Raw genomic sequence first — 21,765 nt, forward strand, 5'->3', positions numbered from 1 at the left:
CTGAGCTACAGGCACCCAGCCTGTGATTTTTTTTTTCAAAGGTAGTTCTTGTAGTTGCTGTTTTTCTTTTTTTTTTTTTTTTTTTTTTGTAGAGACAGAGTCTCACTTTATGGCCCTCGGTAGAGTGCCGTGGCCTCACACAGCTCACAGCAACCTTCAACTCCTGGGCTTAAGCGATTCTCTTGCCTCAGCCTCCTGAGCAGCTGGGACTACAGGCGCCCGCCACAACGCCCGGCTATTTTTTGGTTGTAGTTTGGCAGGGGCTGGGTTTGAACCTGCCACCCTCGGCATATGGGGCCGGCGCCTTACCGACTGAGCCACAGGTGCCGCCCTGTAGTTGCTGTTAACTTCACAGATTTGTTTCTTAGGAAGCTAACTCTCAAATTAACTTAGCAGCTTACTGTTACCCTGTTTCCCCGACACTGTCTTATTTTAAGGTGTGCTCCCAAAGATGCGCTAGGTCTTATTTTCGGAGGATGTCTTATTTTCGGGGAGCGGGGGTACTTTCAAGGGATTACTACATGAAATGTCCTAGAGTAAGTTTGTAAGCCTTTTTTACTTACAGGTGAGTTTGAATTTGATGTTCTTACTTAGTATGGTGCTGCTTGTCCTTAATGTGTCTTGAAGCACCAATGCCCAGTTAAGTTTTTTGGGTTTGTTTTATTTTGTTTTTTCACTATACTTTAGAAAGTAATTCAATTTAAACTTGTCACAGATTTGTTTGTCTTACCTTCACTTTATTTTCCCCGTGTCTCTAAATACTGGGATTCTTTTGTAATCAGTCTATAATTCTCATGAGAGATAATGGTCACATAATCTATTGATGTTAGCTATCTTAATCACTGAATATCATTTTTATCTGGCAGGCTTACCTTCAACAGACTCAAGAACTGGTTATACTTGAAACTATAATGCTACAAACTCTAGGTATGTGCTTACATTGGATGTTATTTGTGTATTCTTCGATAAAGTATTCTTTTTTTATCTTTTCCTAAAGATCTGTTACACAATATTTATTTTTAGCCTGATATATTGCATCTTGCATTCATTGTAAATCAAAATATCTCTGTGTGTTCATTTGGCCCAGAAAAGGGTCTAGTGTAAAGAAAAATATTGGGTAAAATTTTATGAATACTGACTTAGGATTTAAAGATATGGCTTTAAATTATACTCCTATGTAATCCTAATTATATCCATATCAATAACCCCATAGTCACAAAAAAGAAAAAATGGAGAATATTCTCCAAATTATTGAAATTTTAGGTCATCAGGACAAAGAGGTAGCTAAAGAAGTTATTCCATGGTGTTACCCAAATAATACATGATTTTCATCTGTTAACTACAATTTTGGACAAGATAGTTTAACCTTGGTGGCAGAATAACATTTTTTTTCATTGCACATCAGTGTTAAAACATTAATCAAAAGAAGTTAATTACGGCTCAGCGCCTGGAGCTCAGCGGCTAGAGCGCCAGCCATGTACACTAGAGCTAGCAGGTTTGAATCCAGCCTGGGCCTGCCAAACAACAATGACAGCTACAACCAAAAAATAGCTGGGCATTGTGGTGGGCGCCTGTAGTCCCAGCTACTTGGGAGGCTGAGGCAAGAGAATCACTTAGCCCCAAGAGTTTGAGGTTGCTGTGAGCTGTGACAGCACGGCACTCAACCCAGGGCAACAGCTTGAGACTCTGTCTCCAAAAAAAAAAAAGAAGAAGAAGAAGTTTATTAATCCATAGCCTAAATAAAGCATTTCTAAATCCACTACATGCTCCTGGGTCACAAGTGCTCAAGAAAGATTATTTTGTTTCTAATAACCTTTGAGTTGTACTTTCTTTAATTTTAAAGTCTAAGGCTTATATTTTAATGAGCATTCAACAATGTTTCCTGGTTATAAAGGAAGCCATTTTTCTAAAATTGAGTTTCATTTGGCAAAATTTAATTGAATGGTAAACATAGCCTTTGTTGTGATTTGTTACGTTTTCAGATAGTTGAAGCACCGTGCTTCACTCTGGATCTGCACTGGAGAGTAAAATCGTCCTTTAGGGCTATTGCATATGATAGAGACATGTACATCAAGGTACATTTAGCTACAGTTTCTCATTTTCCCTGTGTATGGTTGCTTTAGGGGCAACTTTTGAGATACCCCGCGTTTAAATGTCAGTCATTCTTTCTAAAAATTATATCTTCTTATGCACAATTCTAACCTTTCACTTTACTGATGAGGAAAATGAGGCCTGAAGAAGGCAGTGCCTTGCCTAAAGTCATATTAACTTCTGAAAGAATTTAGCAGGAGATCTGAGCAAGGCCTCTGACTTGCTTTGTAAATTTGTGTAAAGTTCCTTTCCCTGCTGTTCCTCCATTCTGTGGAGGGCAAATAGTATCTACTCCATATCTTGAATTTGTAGTAGTTTTATTATTCCATTCCCAAATCATGAATGGAAATGTGATAAAGTCTCAGCTTTTTTTCATCATGATAGGTTCTTTTTATTACAAAATAGCATGTGTGGAATGCAGATACTGTCGACCCTCAGACCCTCAGACCACACGGGTTTGGAGTGCTCAGGTTCACTTTTTTGCATCTTCTTTTAGTAAATATATCAGAAACTGTTTTTGAGATTTGTAGCAATTTGAAAAAAACAATAAGCCGTGTAGCCTAGAAATATTGAGGAAATAAGAAAAATTTAGGTATCATTTATGATAAATAAATGTATGAAATATATGTACATACTAGTCTGTTTTGTCATTTATTACCATAAATTATATATAAATTTATTCCTAAAAGTTAAAACTTAAGCACACACAGACCATATATGGCACCTTTTATAGTGGAAAGAAATATAAACAAATGTCAAGGTACATTATTAAATCATACCTACCTAAGATTAACTCTAGTACATATTGTATTTCTATAATAATTTTGTAGCCACCTCGTGTTGCTGTTGTGGGGAGCTCAAGTGTCTGTGTGAAACTAATCATCTTTGAGGGAGCAATTTTGTCTCTCTAGTAAATTGCCCATCCCAATAAAAAGTGATCTCTTAAGGTTTTGGTGTATTTGTCATCATTTTTAGTGCAATATTGGGAACTTTTTGAATAATACCATAGGACCCCTAGGAAGTGCCCCTAGTGATGCTGAAGGTGCTCCCAAGAAGCAAAGAAAAGTCATAACGTCACAAGAAGAAGTTGAATTGCTTATATGTTACCACAGGATGAGGTCTGCAGCTGTGGTTGCCTGCCATTTCAAGGTAAATGAATCCAGCATAAAGGTCAGTGTCGAAAGAAGAAAAGAAGATTTGTGAAGCCATTACTGAAGCTATGCCAGTGAGCCTGAAGATTTTGCTCCTTTTTGTGCATTACCTTTTTATCTCATATGGAAAATGCACCTTTTATGTGGGTGCAGGGTTGCTATAAGAAAAGCGTACCTATAGAATCTAATATGATTGAAGAAAAAGTGAAATCATTATATGACAACTTCAAGCAAAAGGAAGATGAAGGATCTAAAGCTGGAGAATATAATGCCAGCAAAAGATGGTTTGATAATTTATTAAGCTTTTAAAAAAGGACAGGATAACAGGAGAAACAGCTTCTGCCAATCAAGAAGCAATGGGAGAGTTTCTGAATGCAATTAAGATCATTGAGGAGCATGGATATCTGTTTGAGTAGGTTTTTAATGCAGAGAAAGTGGCCTATTTCATGGGGGGTGGGGAGATGGCACAAAGAACATTTATTAATAAGAAAGAGAAACAAGGACCAAGGTCCATTTAAGGCGGATAGTATAGGCTAACTCTAAATTTTGTGCAAATGCAGTTAGGTTTATGATCAGGGGTGCCATTATGTATAAAGTTGCTAAGCCCAGAGCCTTGAAGGGAAAAGATCTTTTGCTTGTATATGAAAAAGGCCTGAACAACAAGAACCCTTTCTGTGAGTTGGTTCCATCAGTGTTTTGTCCCCAAAGTCAGAAAATACCCTGTCAGTAAGAGACTGCCTTTTAAAGTTCTTTTGACATTGGACAATGCCCTGGCGTTGAGTTGAGTTCACTACTAAAGGTGTTGAAATGTTCTGCTTATCCCCCAAGAAAACACAGCATCTCTAATTCAGCCTCTAGATTAGAGTCTGGTCATGAGGACACCAAAGGCTCATTACATATAGTACTCTATGGAAAAGATTGTAAATTCTTGGAAGAGATCCCTGACAGGTAAAACATGAATGTCTGGAAGGATTACACCCCTGAAGATGCCACTGTTGTTATAGAAAAAACCATGAAAGCTATCAAGCCCAAAACCATAAATTCTGGTGGAGGAGGAAAGTGTCAGATGTTCGTGTGACTTAACAGAATTTACAACAGAGCCAATGAAGGAAGTCATGAAAGAGTATAGATAATGGCAAAAAAAAAAAAAGTATGAGGTGAAAAGTTTTAAGATAGGATTCTTGGAGAATTTAAGAGCTAATAAACACCACAGAGGAACTAACAGAAGGTAATGTGAAGGAGATGAGTGCTTTCCCACCAGTGCCAGATGGTGAGGAAGAAGACATACAAGCAGCAGTCCCAGCAAGCAAATAAACTTTAAACAGTCTAGCGTAAGAGTTCTGATTCGTGAACACTGCATTTGACTTCCTTACCACATGGACCCTTCTATGATCTGGGCACTAAAACTGAAGCAAGTGGTGGAAGAAGAAGGATTGCTACCATCTAGAAACATTTTTAGAGAAATGAAAAAGCAAAAAGTCAGACATTACAGTGTATTTCCATAAGGTTACACCAAGTATGCCTGCCTCTGCCTCCCCTTCTACCACCTCGTCAGCCTACTCATTGTGAAGAAAAGGAGGGTAAAGACCTTAATGATGATCCACTTCCACTTAATGAATAGTAAATACATTTTCTTTTCCATAAGATTTTCTTAATGAGTTTCTTTTCTCTAGCAGACTTGATTATAGGAATATATAACATACAAAATATGTGCTAGTTACTATATTATCAGTGAGGCTTCCAGTAAACAGTAGATTATTAGTAGTTAATTTGAGGGGGAGTCAGAAGTTAAATGAATTTTCAGCTGCACAGGTTGTCAGCTCCCTAATCCCTGTGTTAATGAAAAATTAAATATAACTTAAAGTTTTTATAAAAATAACAAAAATGAAAGTGGGAATCTTATTTCTTCCAAATTAATGATTTTGCATGTTTTGTTACAGAAAGTTACATAAATTTGTGAAATGTTAGGAAAATTAATATAATAATAAAAGTTAAAAAGTACAAATTATAGTTACTATTTATTACATAAAATCATTGTGTGTCACATTCTTAAGCATTAAGAATAACATGTTAAGGGAGATACTAGAATTTAAAAAGGTTTTCTTCTGTAACTTTGAAGTATTATTTTGCATGTTTAATTACAGTAGAAATGTAAGTAGACCACACAACTTTATAAACCCATATTACCCATTTGTTAGAATTTTATTCACTTACTGCTTTTGAAGGCACTAAAAGTGACCTCTTTCTTTAATAAAAGCAAAAACCTTGCCAGAGCTAATAGTTGATTGAACATTGAAAGCTTTTTAACAATTCATCTTTGCTATTAGAATTAGAATCTTGAGATCTACCTAATTCACTTGCCATATGATTTTAATTATTAACAAACTATAGTTATAAGCTAACTGGTTGTAACCCTTTAATCTAAAGAATAGTAAAAAACTAACAGAACTGTGTCATTCAAAAGCTCATTTCTACCACTGTGGCCCAGTAGTTATGTTTATGAAAAATATTCTTCTCACATGTTCTGAAAGAAATATTTGGTATATTATCAACAAAAATATTATATGGTTGAATTCTCTCTTTAAATTGTGGGGTTAAACAATAAAGTTTGCCATGATTTTAATTCATTTTTAACTTTAAGATAATACCAGATTATTTCAGAATTTTACATAAATGTTATACGTGGTCTTTAAATAACTATCTTCATTATTAAGACATTGTATTTGAAAAGGAATTTTTTTTATTCTTTGGCGGTATAATGAGAATGTCAGTCATGAGTAAATTTTAACTATGTCTTTGGATTTTTTTTCATAATAGAGAATATGTTATACATTTACGGCATTTCTCAGGCAAGTATTGTAGTGGTAAGTGATTTGGGGAAAAAAAAGTCCTTATCTTTTCAGGTTTTGAGATCACCATCGAACACCCACACACAGATGTAGTGAAATGTACCCAACTAGTAAGAGGTAGGTAATCTTTGAAACTTTTAAAAGATAAGTATTAATGCTTTCTGTCATCTGTAATTGATTTGGATGCTATTTTGTTCTAGTCTTCTGTTGAGTTTTATTAAAATTAGGGGAAAATATCATTTTGAAGCATTTTTTAGTGTTTTACATCTACGTATTCATCTCCTCTATTTGTGGTTCTACCTGGTACATTGATTTCCTTTAAACTTAGGCAAGAATCTTGTTTTACTGAAAAAATTGGAGTGCTTCCAAATACTGGGACTCTCCATCCCTCATCAGGCTTTGCTAGTCCCATTTCAGTTAATATTTAAGATGTAGGCCATTAATGCCATGATACAGAAAATAATGCTAATTTCAGGTTTATGTCAAACTTTCACTTATTGAAAAGTGGGAACAATTGAATTTTGAGGGCAACCTCAGCTCTTTCAGATAAATTGCCTTTGTTAGCAGATTTGCCTTTTTTGGAAATGTTTTACCCATGTTCATTTGAACAAATGGATTTAATCCATCTTTCAGAGTTCTTTAGAATGACTAAAAGTGGTTTTCTTTTTGTATATAAGGGAGAAATAATTATAAAGCATGATACATACAGTTTGTGATGTGCCTGTTAAACCTCTTACAAACAGGAGTACAGAATTTTTGTTTTATTGCTTTACTGCTTATAAAGTCTGTGGATGGCATTTTTCTACCCTTGTTAATGAATCCTGTGTATCTGTTGTATCCTACCAATATTTTTTACACAGTTGCATGTTGTGCTGCTGCTTTCTTCTGCTTTCCTGTTTCCCGTGTGAAGTATACTCAGAGCAACCAGTTGGGACCTTTAGTGTGCCACTTTCTGTTTGCTTTTTGAAAATTAAATTTTGCAGTTTCATTCTTATTTTTTTTTAGGTTTATCCTAAACAAAATGGGTAAGATTTTTGAAGGCCTTATTTTGTTTTTAATATTTACCTAAATATTCTCACATTTTACTCATTCTAAATTGAATTCATTTTATACCTACATAGCATTTTATTATGTTAATGGTTATATTTAAAAAACCATCATCTAGTGCAGCAATGTCATTAAGAATTATACCTCTAAAACTCCAGATTGTATTTTTTTCCTAGTAGCACACATTATCCTCTGTAAACTAGAGCGTATTTAATTGTGGTTCCTATTCTTCATGGTTGTATGAATGTATTTTATAGTACACTCTCACCCCCAGTATTGCAATATAGTATAGAATTGTATGGATAACTCGTTGTAGATGTTGAATTAAGGGGAAAAAAGCTTAGAGTAGTTTTGTTTTCCTGAAAGCTTGAAAGGGTAAGCTAAACTTGTAAGAATAATAGACAGCCATATAATTATAAGTTTTTTGTGGGGTTTTTTGTTTTTGAGAGACAAGAGTCTTGTTCTGTTGCCTGGACTGAAGTACGGTTAAGTATGATGATGGCTTACTGCAGCCTCAAATATCTGAACTCAAAGTGCCCCTCCCATCTCAGCATCCCACATAGCTAGGACCACAGGTGTGCTGCCCCCATGTCTAGGTGTTTTTTAATTATTTTATAGAAACATCTTGTATGTCACGCAGGCTGGTTGCAAACTCCTGGGCTCAAGCAATCCTACCTCCACTCCCTCTGAAAGCACTGGCATTAACAGGCGTGAGCTACTGTGCCTGGCCAGAAAGATGTTAGTTGAAGGAAGATCCTAGTGTATGTTAAAAATATGTATATCACCTATGTATATTAACTTAGGGAATAAAATTGGATTTTCAGATTAATGTTATTATGAAATTTGAATCACTTCTTTAAGTTCCTTATCAAAATTTAATATTTTCTGAACATGTTCTATATCTAAAGATTCTGAACACGTGAAGTCTGTTTGAAAAATTAAATAGCAACTTTTAGAACATTTACCAAAACTACACATTTGATACATTACCCAAAGCAGAATAAATCTGGTTGTTTTTTGTTGTTGTTGTTGTTGTTATTGTTTAAAATGTGACTGATTCTTAAATTTTGATACAAACCATGCTTATATTTAACATCATTTTGTCTGACTAACATTTCAGATAACTACAGTTTATATCTCACTCCATTTAAAAGATACTCTTTCATGTTTGCTGTCTTTGTCTTTTTTCTTTGCTGTGTTACACTTTTCAGCTAACATTTCCCCTCCATTCTTCGTTGCATAGTTAACTATTTATAGATTATCAAATTTGTATACATTCCTGGGTGAAAACTGCTATGGCAATTTAAAATTATTTTTTTCTTCTCTAAATGGTTTGATTCTTGGGGGAGGGGTAAATAAATTTGCTTTCTATGAAGTCCTTTTTCCCCTTTCTGGAGATGAGAAAATTAATGGTACTTTGCTACAGAATTGGCTAATGTCATTTTACAGGGACCTTTTACTTCTGTGATTTCTCCTTCCCTCCCCACCAGGAAAGAATGCCATACTTAAGTCACACTGCCTCCAAGACATCTGATGCTTTGACACTTCCTTAACACAACTCTGCTAAGCCCAAATCCCTTTTGTAGAACCCTTATGTTGATGAACCACATGGGGCAGCAGGGATTACAGGTGCCATAAATGATCAATAGGAGGGGGAAGAAATGTGAGGGATGTTAGACAGGTGTGTGGAGATGAGGTGAACTGATCCTAGCTGAGCAGAGGGGAAAGGTATGTCAGTGACTATAATGAAATTGTGGGAAAAAAGAAAACTATAGCAAAAGGAAACTTTTCAGTGTCTTAAGAAGCTAGTTTAAAATTACTTTTCTCTTGGGGACCAGTGTTAAAGCATTCCGATGCCCCCTCTAGAGTAACCATATCTTTTCTAAGTGTTATCTTTAATTGGATTCTATAACTAAAAACTATATAATAATGCAGTGGCGCTTCCTATGTATCTACCCCCTTATGCTGTTTCTTGGTTATTTACTCTCTGTTGATGCTTAATAGCATGATGAAAAACTGAGCAGTTTGTGCTCTGAATTTTGGAGGGTGGGGGTTTGTTTTATTTTGATGGAAGTATTTAAGCCAACTTAAAATATGATGACTGAGGATTAAGTCTGGCAGGCAACTCTTTGTATTTTGTATTAGACTTCAAAATCTTTTCTTCTTCTTCTTCTTCTTTTTTTTTTTTTTTTTTTTAAATCCAGGAGAATGCTTTATTGCAACTTTTAGCTGACTAGATGCTTAACTTAGTAACAAGTTTAGCCCTTGTAACTGGCTAGCTAAAAGCAAATCGGCTTGTTTCTCAGATCTTTGGGGGATAGCAAGAAACATTTGAGTGAATGTTGTTGAAGATTTTCAGTAGTATAGAAAATGATGGCGCTCTTGTGATATTTGTAAGTAGTAAGTAAAATTTACTTTTTGTGTACAAATCTTTGAAGTTTTTGTTGTGTTGAGAACTTTTTGATGGTGTCATGTTAAAGCTGATAGTATTGTCTTCGTTTTTTTTTTTTTTTCCTCTTCTTTTCTTACAGCAAGCAAGGATTTGGCACAGACATCCTATTTCATGGCTACCAACAGGTTGTTATCCTGACCCTCTTTGTTGCACTGTTGTAGCACACTATAGCTTCCTTTAATGCAGGGCCCCCTCAATGTGTCTCTTACCCTTGTTGCAACAGGAGACTGGACCATCTACTGTGGTGGTACCTTCCTGTTTGCTTTGCGGTGTATTGTACAAGGGACTTTGGGCACAGAGGGGTTAAATGCACAATGTGAAGTGTAGTGGTGCTTTCTGATGACATATTCTCGATTTGTGAGTGCATAAGTCTAAAATTGGTAGCCTGAATAGCAGCTAAAGATTACAAAGAGCTAAACTTAACGTAGAAATTCGAGCAACTTGGTAAGTATAAAGCTATTTTTAGTTTACAATTATAGTTAAATGACAATTCTTTTTAATTTCACATTGATCCAATCTTAACTTTAAAATAATCATTATAGTTTTTTTAATAAATAAAATTTATATAACTTGAGTTTTTTCCAGATAATGCCCACTAGTAGTAAATTACAAGTAGTCAAATTCTGTCAGTGCCTAGATTTACATTAATACAGTTTTTACTTAAAAAGAGCTTACTTCCTTTTCATTTTATAAAAAGCAAAAAAATAGTATGTGTTTCTGGCTGATCAGTTAACATTTTAATCAGTTCTGAAACTGAGCCTTTTAATATCTAATATATAAATCTGTCTCGATTGATATATTTAAATTTTTTTTTTTTTTTTTTTGAGACAGAGTCTTACTCTATCGCCCATGGTAGAGTGTCGTGGCGTCACAACTGACAGCAACCTTCAACTCTTGGGCTCAAGCGATTCTCTTGCCTCAGCCTCCCGAGTAGCTGGGACCACAGGTGCCCACCACAACGCCCGGCTATTTTTTGGTTGCAGTTGCCACTGCGGTTTTAGCTGGCCGGGGCCGGGTTCGAACCCTCAGTATATGGGGCCAGCGCCATACCCACTAAGCCACAGGCGCCACCCTAAATTTGTTTTGTAAGCAGGTCATTGGGGAGAAGGGGACCAAACCATCTGTGTGTGGTCCTTAATTTCATGTAAATACTGATAACTTTTGTTTACAATTTTGGATTGGCAAATACCAATATATTTTCTCAATATTTGTTGTTGGGATTTAAGCTCTATCTCTGATAATTCTGAGGGAAAAAAAGACTTAAATTTTTAAAAAAGTCTAGTTGTGAGATGTTTCATGCCCAATATTTGGTGTGTAGTGGGAGGAGAAAGGTAGTGTTTTTGTACTCTTACCAACATTGGGCTTTGAAGCTCTTTCGCAAAAGGTAAGTTCTTTGTGGCTTTGTTGAAAAGAAGGCCAAAAGTTTGCATAAATTTGTTAAATTCTCTTTGATTTATTAGAGAATTATGCCTTTTAAGCCACATCAAATGGTATTGTCCCTGATTGTAATGTGACATTGAAATTACTTTGTCTATTTTATAAATAATCTTTTTCTTTACATTTTTACCATGATATTACAAAAGAAACATAATTATAGCCAGAAAATAGGTTAAAGTGTTATGTGATTATTGCAAATATACTATCTTCCCCTCCTTTTATAAAATATTTTGAACTTAGATAGAAAAACATTTAAAAATATTAATGTATTAGTAGTGTCAATAAAATATTAATATACTCTGGGTGTGAGAGTGAAAGGAATGTTCATATCTATATTTCTTTAGTATTAGAATTTTATAACTCTTGGCTTTTAATAAAATAAGGTTTTATACTCTAGACATTAAAGAAAACCTTTATAATTTTAATTTTTCTCTAATCTTATTGGTAAATGTTTTTCTTTGTTTTACATACTTGAATTTCTATGGCTCTCCATTTTCAAACCTGCTGTACAACAGTCTGCATCTTACAACCTTCTGTCTTCAGTACAAACCAACAGTGATAGCATGTGTATGCATTCATTTGGCTTGCAAATGGTCCAATTGGGAGATTCCTGTGTCAACTGATGGAAAGCATTGGTGGGAATATGTGGATCCTACAGTTACTCTAGAATTATTAGACGGTAAGTAGAGAAAAGAAATCTTTTATTACATTAGAAATACAGAGTCCAGCAAAAGTAACGCCCTTTTGTGCTTGAGTGTGATGTTATGTTACAGAATTACATGCACAATTTTTATTAGCTGATAATCTGTACCAATATTTTATTACAAAATTATAAGCATGTAATTCTGTAACATAGTGATAACACACTCATGCACAAAAGGGCATTACCTCTGCTGGACAATGTATTTCTTAAATTTTTTTATTATGGGAAAATTATACTTTATAGGTTTTAAAAATTAAGTTCCTGTGTATATCCATTGTCTGCCTGAACAGTTACTAGTTCTGGCCAGTCCAGAACACACACATACACACACCCTCCCTCTGTAGTTTTTGATGTTAATTCAAAATCACATCCATTAATATTTTAGTTTATATTTCAAAAGACAAGCACTCTTTAAAAACATAATTTCATTTTAACAATATGACAATAACAAGTATAATACACAAAGAAAGAGGGTGAAAATCAGGGTTTGTTAGCTTAAAGGAAAAATAGATGGAATGTTTATTGAACACCACTGAATATCTAAAGCCCTTTCAGGACTTTTTAGACAAAAGGACAGGTTGATAGGACAAGAATACCTATTTAATATATGTTTAGCCCTGGCATTGTGGCAGGCACCTGTAGTCCCAAGTACTCAGGAAGCTAAGGCAGAAGGATCACTTGAACCCAGGAGTTTGGGGTTGCTGTGAGCTAGGCTAATGCCACGGCACTCTACCCAGGGCAACAGAGTAAGACTCTGTCTCTAAAAAAAAAAAATTTACCTAATTTTGTTGAGTTTTAAATGTTGTGGACTTGAAATTGAGTATTTACTGGATTTGGGGAATAATATTCCTTGCTCTATAATGCCATTGGCACCTTGAATTACTACATATAAATATACAAGGAAAAATTGGGGCTATAAATTCTGTAAATTATGAGCCTGGAATTTGGGGATTTTTTTATTTTTTTATTTTTTTTTTTTTTTTTGAGACAGTCTCACTTTGTCACCCTCAGTAGAGTGCTCTGGCATCATAGCTTACAGCAACCTCAAACTCTTGGGCTCAAGCAATTCTCTTGCCTCAGCCTCCCGAGTAGCTAGGACAACAGGTGCCCAGCTATTTTTAGATGTGGGGTCTCGTTCTGGCTCAGGCTGGTCTTGAACCTGTGAGCTCAGGGCAGTCCACCCTCCTTGGCCTCCCAGAGTGCTGGGATTACAAGCATGAGCCACCGTGCCCGACCAGCATTTGGAGATTTTGATAAGAAAGAAACTTCTCTGGTTGAGAAATAAAAGAAGCTAGCCAGATTTGAGTGATTCTTGGAATACAGACATGTTTAACCATGCATTGTTGACTTCAGAAAGGAAATAGATAGCCCTTCTTCCGTAATAGCTATGCCTAAACTGGCATGTCAGGGGGTTTTAGTTTTTGTCTGTGGGCTTTTCACAACTCCCTTTACAAAATAGAGGTTAATTGGAAAACATTGTCTTCAGAAAGTCTGTTAAATTGAGTGGGAGACCTGAGTAGCTTTGGATGTGGTCTTCCAGTAAAATCTCCGATGTTTGTTTTTGTCATTGTTGTTTCTTTGATGTTTCTTTAAGATAGGGGTCTGCAACCTTTCTGAGAAGAACTAAACAGTAACTGTTTCAGGGTTCATGGGCCATAAAGTCTTGTAGCAACCATATAGCTCTACCACTGTAGCTGCAAAGCAGCCATTAAGCAATTTATGAATGAGTGGGGATGACTGTGTTCCAGTAAAACTGGACAGAATCAGGGGGCAAACATATTTGGCCAACTGGCCATAGTTTTCCAACTCCTGTTGTAGGTTGTGATTCCTTGTTGGATCTATTTATTTTCTCGTTTTTTATTCTCTTTGAAAATTTGTTCCAAGATTATACATTTCATGCCACATAATTGCTACGTGATTACGCTATTTTCCTTAAATTGGCAGGTATTTTTCAAAGTTTATCCAGAGGGAAGAAAATCTTCAATGAATTGAAATTACATCTTAGGGTGGTGCCTATGGCTCAGCACCAGCCCCATATACCGAGGGTGGTGGTTTCAAACCCAGCCCCAGCCAAACTGCAAAAAAAAAAAAAATAGCCGGGTGTCACAGCGGGTGCCTGTAGTCCCAGCTACTCGGGAGGCTGAGGCAAGAGAATCACCTAAGCCCAAGGATTTGAAGGTTGCTGTGAGCTGTGACACTATAGCACTCTACCAAGGGTTAATAAGTAAAACTCTGTCTCAAAAAAAGAAAATAATTAATTAATTAATTAATTAAAAGAAATGACATCTTAAAAACCACAGGGGCTTTTTCAGTAGCTCTCATCTATTCTATAGCTTAAAAATAAGGTTGTCTATGCCACTGTTTTACTTTAGTAGCTCATAGGTTAAGATTAGATAGGCATAATCTTAAAAATAGTTTATATACATAGTGTTGATGTAAAAGCTCACAAAAAAAGTAATCTTTTTTCCAGCTTTTACGTTGCAGGTGAAGTTTTAGTTTTGTGGGGATTTTTTGACACAAGAACTGCCTGCCTTTCATTCTGAAAAACCTCAGGTTCATTGTTCATTTGGAGAGCAAAATTGAATAGGGATCTTAGAAAACTTAATACATTAAGACTTAGCACGTTTTATAGCAGCTTTCTATATGTTTTGATTACAAAAATAACCTAAAAAGATACTAAGATACATCTGAATTTTAGTGTGATATCTGAAATAATAATTATTATTTAATGAAATAGTTCACCTAATGACTTGTTCCAGAAAAAAAGATTGGCTTGGACATTAGCTTTGAGGGAGATGGGGCTGCATTTTCGGCATCAAACTGTAGTTTTTGTGCATGTAGCTAATAATTTACATTAACAAATTATTGGACAGTCTTTTGTTCCTTTGCTTGAAAATTTATTAAAGTGGGGTACTTAAAAGAAAAGCAAAGGTTACATTTTGTGTACCAGATTTTGGACCTGGAAGTTTATGTGCATTTAATGCTCAATAACCAAGCTGTTAAAGAAATTGAATTAAAAATAATTTCTTGTTAATGTTAAAACCAAAAAGTGCCTTGTATTTGCTACATTTACTAGTTTCAAGCAGAGAAGTGGGGTTTTTTTCCCCAGTGTGGAAGTGGGGGTTCAGGCATTAGATTTTCTTTCTTCCAAACTGGATCAAAAACTTCATGAGACTTTAGCAGGGAATGGTCATGAAACTGTCAAGGAAGTCACATCTTGAAAAATTAATGGTTAGATTTTAGTTCAGGGAATAATTATTAGCACGTTTTTCATAGTCTAGTTTTAGATAGTAGTCACACTTTATAAACGTACAGCGATAGAATTTTTGCGTGTTCTTTGCTTTTATGAGACAAACTATACTGTCATTGTCGGTCTGAGCATTTGCTTAGGATAGTTTATTTTAAGCAACTTAACTATTTACACTAAAAAATAATAAAGGAATTGATAGCCGGGCATTGTGGCGGGCACCTATAGTCCCAGCTACTTGGGAGGCTGAGGCAAGAGAATCACTTAAGCCCAAGAGTTTGAGGTAGCTGTGAGCTGTGACGCTACGGCACTCTACCCAGGGCGACAACTTGAGACTCTGTCTCAAAATAATAATAATGATAATAAATGAATCTGTGGTGTCTCTGACAGGTTCCCTCCAGTATTGGGGTTGACTTGGCATTATTAATATCAATTGGTATTCTAACCTGACTTATTAATATTTGTCTCGAGTAGCCAGTAAGTTTTTTTTTTTTTTTTTTTTGGAGACAGTCTCACTATGTCATCCTCGGTAGAGTGCTGTGGCGGCACATAGCAACCTCAAACTCTTGGGCTTAAGTAATTCTCTTGTCTCAGCTTCCCAAGTAGCTGGGACTACAGGCACCAGTGACAAAGCCCAGCTATTTTTGTGTTGTTTTTAGCAGGCCCAGGCTGGGTTCTAACCCTCCAGACCCGGTGTCATGTGGCTGGCCGGCCGCCCTAACCACTAAGCTACAGGTGCCAAGCCAGGCCAGTAACTATGAATAATCCTGTTTGGGGATGTAAAACTATAATTCTTCATGACCACACCACTCTGGAAAAGTGGATGATTGCATTGTAATCCTGAATTTTACAAAAACTGATAAAAAAAAAAAAAATTACTACCAGTTTGCTAGTATATTAATAGAGTTCCTGTATACCCTTGCCTCTGCTTCACCTGTTGTTAACATCTTATATAACAATATATGATTATCAAACTAGGAAATTAGCATTGGCACAATGTATTAAATAAACCACAGATTTTATTCAAAGTTCCATATGATTTTCATTCTAGAATCCCATATTTCATTTAGTTTACCTGCCCCTTTAGTCTCTTCCAGTCTGTGACATTTCTTCAATTTCATCTTTCATGATATTGACACTTTGAAGAATAATGGACAGTTATTTTACAGAATATTCTTCAGTTTGGGTTTGTGTTTCCTCATTATTATATTGAAGTTACATTTTTAGCAAGATACCATATATGTAGGTTGTGACCTGCTTGGTGCATCAGTTATATCAAAGGATACAACACATTGATATGTCTTGTCACTGATAACATCAGCCATGATCACTTGGTTAAGGTAGTATCTCCTGGGTTACTCCACTATAAAGTTATTTTTCTCTGGGTAATTAATAGGTTTCTTGAGGAAGATATGTTGGGAATGTACAAATACCCTTTTTCCTCAGATTTTTGTCCACCAGTTTTAAGGAATCCATTGATGGATCTTGTCTGTAAAAATAAAATTACTGTGTTGTTTGCCTAATTGGGGATTTTTTTAATTGGAGGGGACATTTTTAATGCTACTAAATTTTCCAGAGATGCTAATTAAACAAGTAAAATCGGGGAAAAATAATCATTCAAAAAAGATTCCGCTTTTAGTTATATCTATCTACTTCTATATATGCCCGTGGTTGAATAGGAGGGTGAAAGTGAAGTGGATGAACTCTAAGGTCCCTTTTTAATATTGCCCATTTAAGAGAAATTTAAATCCTAAAGGCACCTTCTAAGTTTTAAATTTAAATTTTATTTTTAGAGCTAACACATGAGTTTCTACAAATATTGGAGAAAACGCCTAGTAGGTTGAAGAGGATTCGAAACTGGAGGGTAAGAGAATTGGCAGGATTTAACAGTTACATAGCTAACCAATTTGAATTCTTGTGGTTAAATAGTCTTCTTTCCAGTATTCCTAGATAATTACAGTGTATCCTAAGCTACATATATATTCAACTAGTGTGTCCAGAGGACTTTGCTAAAGCACATTATCCTTTTTTTTTTTTTTTTAATTCTCACAGTGGTTATGACAGAAATATTTTTTTCACTTTACAAATGGGGAAACTAAAGCCTAGACAAGTAAAATTACTTTCTCAAATGCTGGGCTAGTGTTTTCAACTTCTATATCCTTCTGTTATGCCTCCAAATAAGACATTTATTTACTGGCAACATAAAACCTTGAACCTCGGGTGATTTTATTTCTATGTGTTCAATATAGAATCTTTATAAACAAAGAAATTTGTATGGTATTCTTTTGCTGTCACTGTTTCTCTTGTGTTTTATTTTGATAGGCTACTCAGGCGGCTAGAAAACCAAAAGTAGATGGCCAAGTATCAGAGACACCACTTCCTTGTTCATCTTTGGTCCAGAATTCCATTTTAGTAGATAGTGTCACTGGTGTGCCTACAAACCCAAATTTTCAGAAACCATCTACATCAGCGTTCCCTGCTCCAGTACCTCTAAATTCAGGAAATATTTCTGTTCAAGACAGCCATACCTCTGATAATTTGTCAGTACTAGCAACAGGAATGCCAAGTACCTCATATGGCTTGTCATCACACCAGGAATGGCCTCAACTTCAAGAATCAGCAAGGACAGAGCAGATGTATTCACAGAAGCAGGAGACATCTTTGTCTAGTAGCCAGTACAACATCAACTTTCCGCAGGGACCTTCTATATCACTGCATTCAGGATTACATCACAGACCTGACAAAATTTCTGATCATTCTTCTGCTAAGCAAGAATATACTCATAAAGCAGGGGGCAGTAAACACCATGGGCCAATTTCTGCTACTCCTGGAATAATTCCTCAGAAAATGTCATTAGATAAATATAGAGAAAAACGTAAGTTAGAAACTCTTGATCTTGATGCAAGGGATCATTATATAGCTGCCCAGGTAGAACAGCAGCACAAACACATGCAGTTACAGGCAGCCAGCAGCAGTTCTGTAACTTCTCCCATTAAAATGAAAATTCCCATCACAAATCCTGAAAAACCTGAAAAATACATGGCAGATAAAAAGGAAAAGAGTGGATCACTGAAATTACGGATTCCAATACCACCCACTGACAAAAGCACCAGTAAAGAAGAACTAAAAATGAAGATAAAAGTTTCTTCCTCAGAAAGACACAGCTCTTCTGATGAGGGCAGCGGGAAGAGCAAGCACTCGAGCCCACATATCAGCAGAGACCATAAGGAGAAGCATAAGGAGCATGTGTCAAACCGCCATCACACCAGCAGTCACAAGCACTCCCACTTGCAGAGTGGCAGTAGCAGTGGTGGCAGTAAACACAGTGCTGATGGAATACCACCCACTGTCTTGAGGAGTCCTGTTGGCCTGAGTAGTGATGGCATTTCCTCTAGTTCCAGCTCTTCAAGGAAGAAGCTGCATATCAATGATGCATCTCACAACCATCACTCCAAAATGAGCAAAAGTTCCAAAAGTTCAGGTAGTTCATCTAGTTCTTCCTCCTCTGTTAAGCAGTATATATCCTCTCACAACTCTGTTTTTAACCATCCCTTACCCCCTCCTCCCCCTGTCACATACCAGGTGGGCTACGGACATCTCAGCACCCTCGTGAAACTGGACAAGAAGCCAGTGGAGACCAACGGTCCTGATGCCAATCACGAGTACAGTACAAACAGCCAGCATATGGACTACAAAGACACATTCGACATGCTGGACTCGCTGTTAAGTGCCCAAGGAATGAACATGTAATAATTTGTTTAGGTCAATTTTTCCTTTACCTTTTTAATTTAAAAATTGTTAGAATGGAAAAATTCCTCCTGATATAGCAGTGGTAACACACCTGCTGTTGCTGCCACTGCCTCAATATTTGTAAATGCTGCTTTATTCTTCATTCTGAAAAGAAGAAATTATAGTAACAAGTCTTTATCTCCACATATGATAGTGTTAAAAATACTGTAAAAGCATGGAAGGTGCAACACTCAGTATTTCTACAATTGCAGCTAAGAACATTAGGATGAATGGCTGGCTGCTTCTAGGAATTAAGATGCCTCAAGCATTCATTATTTATAATTTGAATACTGTAGCTACTTTTTTGTTGTTGCTTGGCTTTTGAATGAGTGTAAATTGTTTTCTTTTGTGTATTTATACTTGTATGTATGATTTGCATGTTTCAGTGATAAAGGGATAAAACAGTATACTGATAACTGTTTACAAGAAAGTGGAGAAAAATGTACATACATTTTTGTATGTTTAGATATTACCATAAATACTCAGGATTGGAGCTGCTTGTAAGTATAACAATATACAGAGTAACTTTATTTTATCTTGTCAGAGTCCATCACTAATCTAAAACAAAGGTGGCACTTTTTTATGTTAACCTTAAACTCTAGGCCTTACGGGAAGCCACTGATGGGAGACACTTCACTACCAGAGGGGTATGCAGTGCCTGATGGTCATTTATACTGTCAGGCACTGAACTTTTGCCTTCAGAGGTTCGGACCAGATTGGCTGCTGAAATAGACCCTAACTTTCTGAAGGCCTGAAGAGGAAAAAATAAAGTTTACCTACTCTTGATGTGAAGTGCATCTAAGTGTTTGTTGGCTTGTTGCAGTACTTTAAAATAGAGCTGTTAATAATGGTTACGTGGATTACTGTGATTTGACAACTAAGTTCACAAAAACTTACGTAGTAAAGAATCAGTATGTTCTTTCCTTAAAGAACTTCACACTACATGTTTTAACAGTAAACAAGGATCACTTTTCCTTTCGCATTCAAAATGACACCATATTCTTTATTGAAAATAATACTCCTCCCCTGATGCGTGTTTATGTGTGATACCATATTTCTTTTTCAGGTAAATGTAGTCTTCCTTATAAAAATGAAATTAAACCTATGCTCTCTCAATTCCTTTATATTCTAACAATAATAAAAAAAAAAAGAAAAGATCACTGACTGTGCATTGTACCTATATTTATAGCTTATGGTTATTATCAAGAAGCTTTAAGAAAAAAGGTCAGCCGGCCTCCCAGGCAAACCACTAGTAGGAAGTTTTAGATTTGTTTGCACATCTCAGTATATTTCTGTTGAGGAAAAGTTTGCACAGTCATCTGACTTCTGATCAAACAATAGACTTTAACTTGTTTAGGTTTTGTCTTAAAAACCAATAATATGACTCGTTTATCAGCTAATCTTGAATTTATTCTGTGGTAAATCTTTGAGCTGTTGCGTATCTTTGAGATGGGTTGGATTCAACTTCTGTTGAACAGAAAACTGTCTTAATTTTTCCTCCATGTATATGAATTATTTTGTTACAAAGCCACTGGTATGTGCACAATTGTAATTTTATTCAAGTATGTTACAGTTGTAAATATTAGAGTTCAATTTCGTGCTCTGCTTTTATTTAGCAATTACCTAATTTTCCAGTAGCTTTATAAATTTCTTAAGATAATTGTTTACTGTTTTGTCAATGTTATTTGAACTTGGGATACTAGGAGCCTCTCTCTAGGGACTTTGCCTTCCTAGCATGTCCTAACATTTGTTCTTGTCTTCCATAACTTTAGTAATATTTGTCATTATATGTAACTTTGTTGCTCTGTATGGTATAATATTGTATCCATAAACATGGTAATTTTGATCAGTTATACCTTTACAGTGGTACATAATCCAAGGACTAGTATAGAATTAAGCTGAGTGCAAGATGAGGGAGGGGAAGGGTTTTCTTGATACTTTAGATGTGAAACCTCTACAGAGCTATCATGTGAAACTGCATAGGTTGGTTGTGCTGCTGTATAATTGGGGGTGGTAATACCAGGAATTTTAATAAGATTTTGTAAAGAATATCCAGAAAAGTAGTGAATTTATTTTCAGTAGATATAGAAAACAATGTGAATATTTAAGGTCTGTGACTATAGTTAAACTTCACTAATAATTTGCAGAATTGTTTTGAGATGTGGGAATAAAGGTAATTTTGTTAAATCTTTATTGGTGCTAATGATGGACAGATAAAAGGATAGCTAGTGTATATTGTTATGGGTCAGTACTTACTGGTACTTCCAAAATTGAATTTGAAATGTTATGTATTCACTTTTCAGTCTGTAAATGTAATTCTTTACAATGATTTTATTTATTAAAGGGCAGCCAGTTGTAATTTTTTACGGGATTGTGTGAGCTATTCAAACTCTTTAACCTCTGAACAGGATATGAAGCTTCCAAAACCACAATAGGGATAAATATAGAAATTTTTTTAAGTTTCATTTCCATTAATGGAAAACCCTTATAATTCATATTACCATGAATTTGCTTTAACTGTCTCATTTGCATAAGATAGTTCATCTACATGGTCCCATTAGGCTCTACCAAAGAAAAAGACTCTGATGAATGGACATTATTACTGTGAGTCTTCTTGTAAGTAGCCATAAATAAACCAAAATAGTATCATTAAATTTAGATATGAAATTCCACCTGTGCAAAATACTGTTAAGGAAATACATTTTGAAGAGATTTTTTAAAAATATTTGAAATATTAAAAAACATTATCTTTAAACGTCCTATAAAAGAGTGATTCATTTTTAATTTGTGTTTGCCCTAGATCACAGATTTGTTATCTGTATGCAGAAACGAGGCTTTACTTCTACCTCTTCCAAATGATTTCCCCATATTGAGCTGTGTCCCCATAAATATTTGCCTTAGCTACCTTAAAATATATTTTTAGAACCAAAGCAAAGGGGTGTTTATTCACAGAAACTTTCTCAGAGGCCTATTTAACAAAACTGGTGGTAGTATCCTTT

At 35.5% G+C, this 21,765-nt stretch overlaps 1 protein-coding gene across 5 annotated transcripts in view; it reads left to right on the plus strand.

Moving 5' to 3' along the window:
• CCNT2 (cyclin T2) overlaps nucleotides 1-21,528 on the plus strand; it is a 42,761-nt gene extending 21,233 nt beyond the window's left edge. The window contains exons 4-10 of one of the 5 annotated variants that reach the window (XM_053596775.1): nucleotides 867-927; nucleotides 6,146-6,208; nucleotides 9,670-9,715; nucleotides 11,543-11,706; nucleotides 16,771-16,841; nucleotides 17,300-18,458; nucleotides 18,560-21,528. In XM_053596775.1, coding sequence (XP_053452750.1) covers nucleotides 867-927; nucleotides 6,146-6,208; nucleotides 9,670-9,715; nucleotides 11,543-11,706; nucleotides 16,771-16,841; nucleotides 17,300-18,458; nucleotides 18,560-18,627 — 1,632 coding nt within the window. In that variant the 3' untranslated portion in view covers nucleotides 18,628-21,528. Of the gene's footprint in view, nucleotides 1-866; nucleotides 928-6,059; nucleotides 6,209-9,342; nucleotides 9,539-9,669; nucleotides 10,035-11,542; nucleotides 11,707-16,770; nucleotides 16,842-17,299 lie in introns of those variants that run through there. The other 4 variants (XM_053596776.1, XM_053596777.1, XM_053596774.1 and 1 more) reach the window with 4 other exon arrangements.
• Nucleotides 21,529-21,765: the final 237 nt, after the last annotated feature.

The sequence above is a fragment of the Nycticebus coucang genome, chromosome 7 (assembly GCF_027406575.1).
Source record: "Nycticebus coucang isolate mNycCou1 chromosome 7, mNycCou1.pri, whole genome shotgun sequence".
NCBI classification, from domain to species: Eukaryota; Metazoa; Chordata; class Mammalia; order Primates; family Lorisidae; genus Nycticebus; species Nycticebus coucang.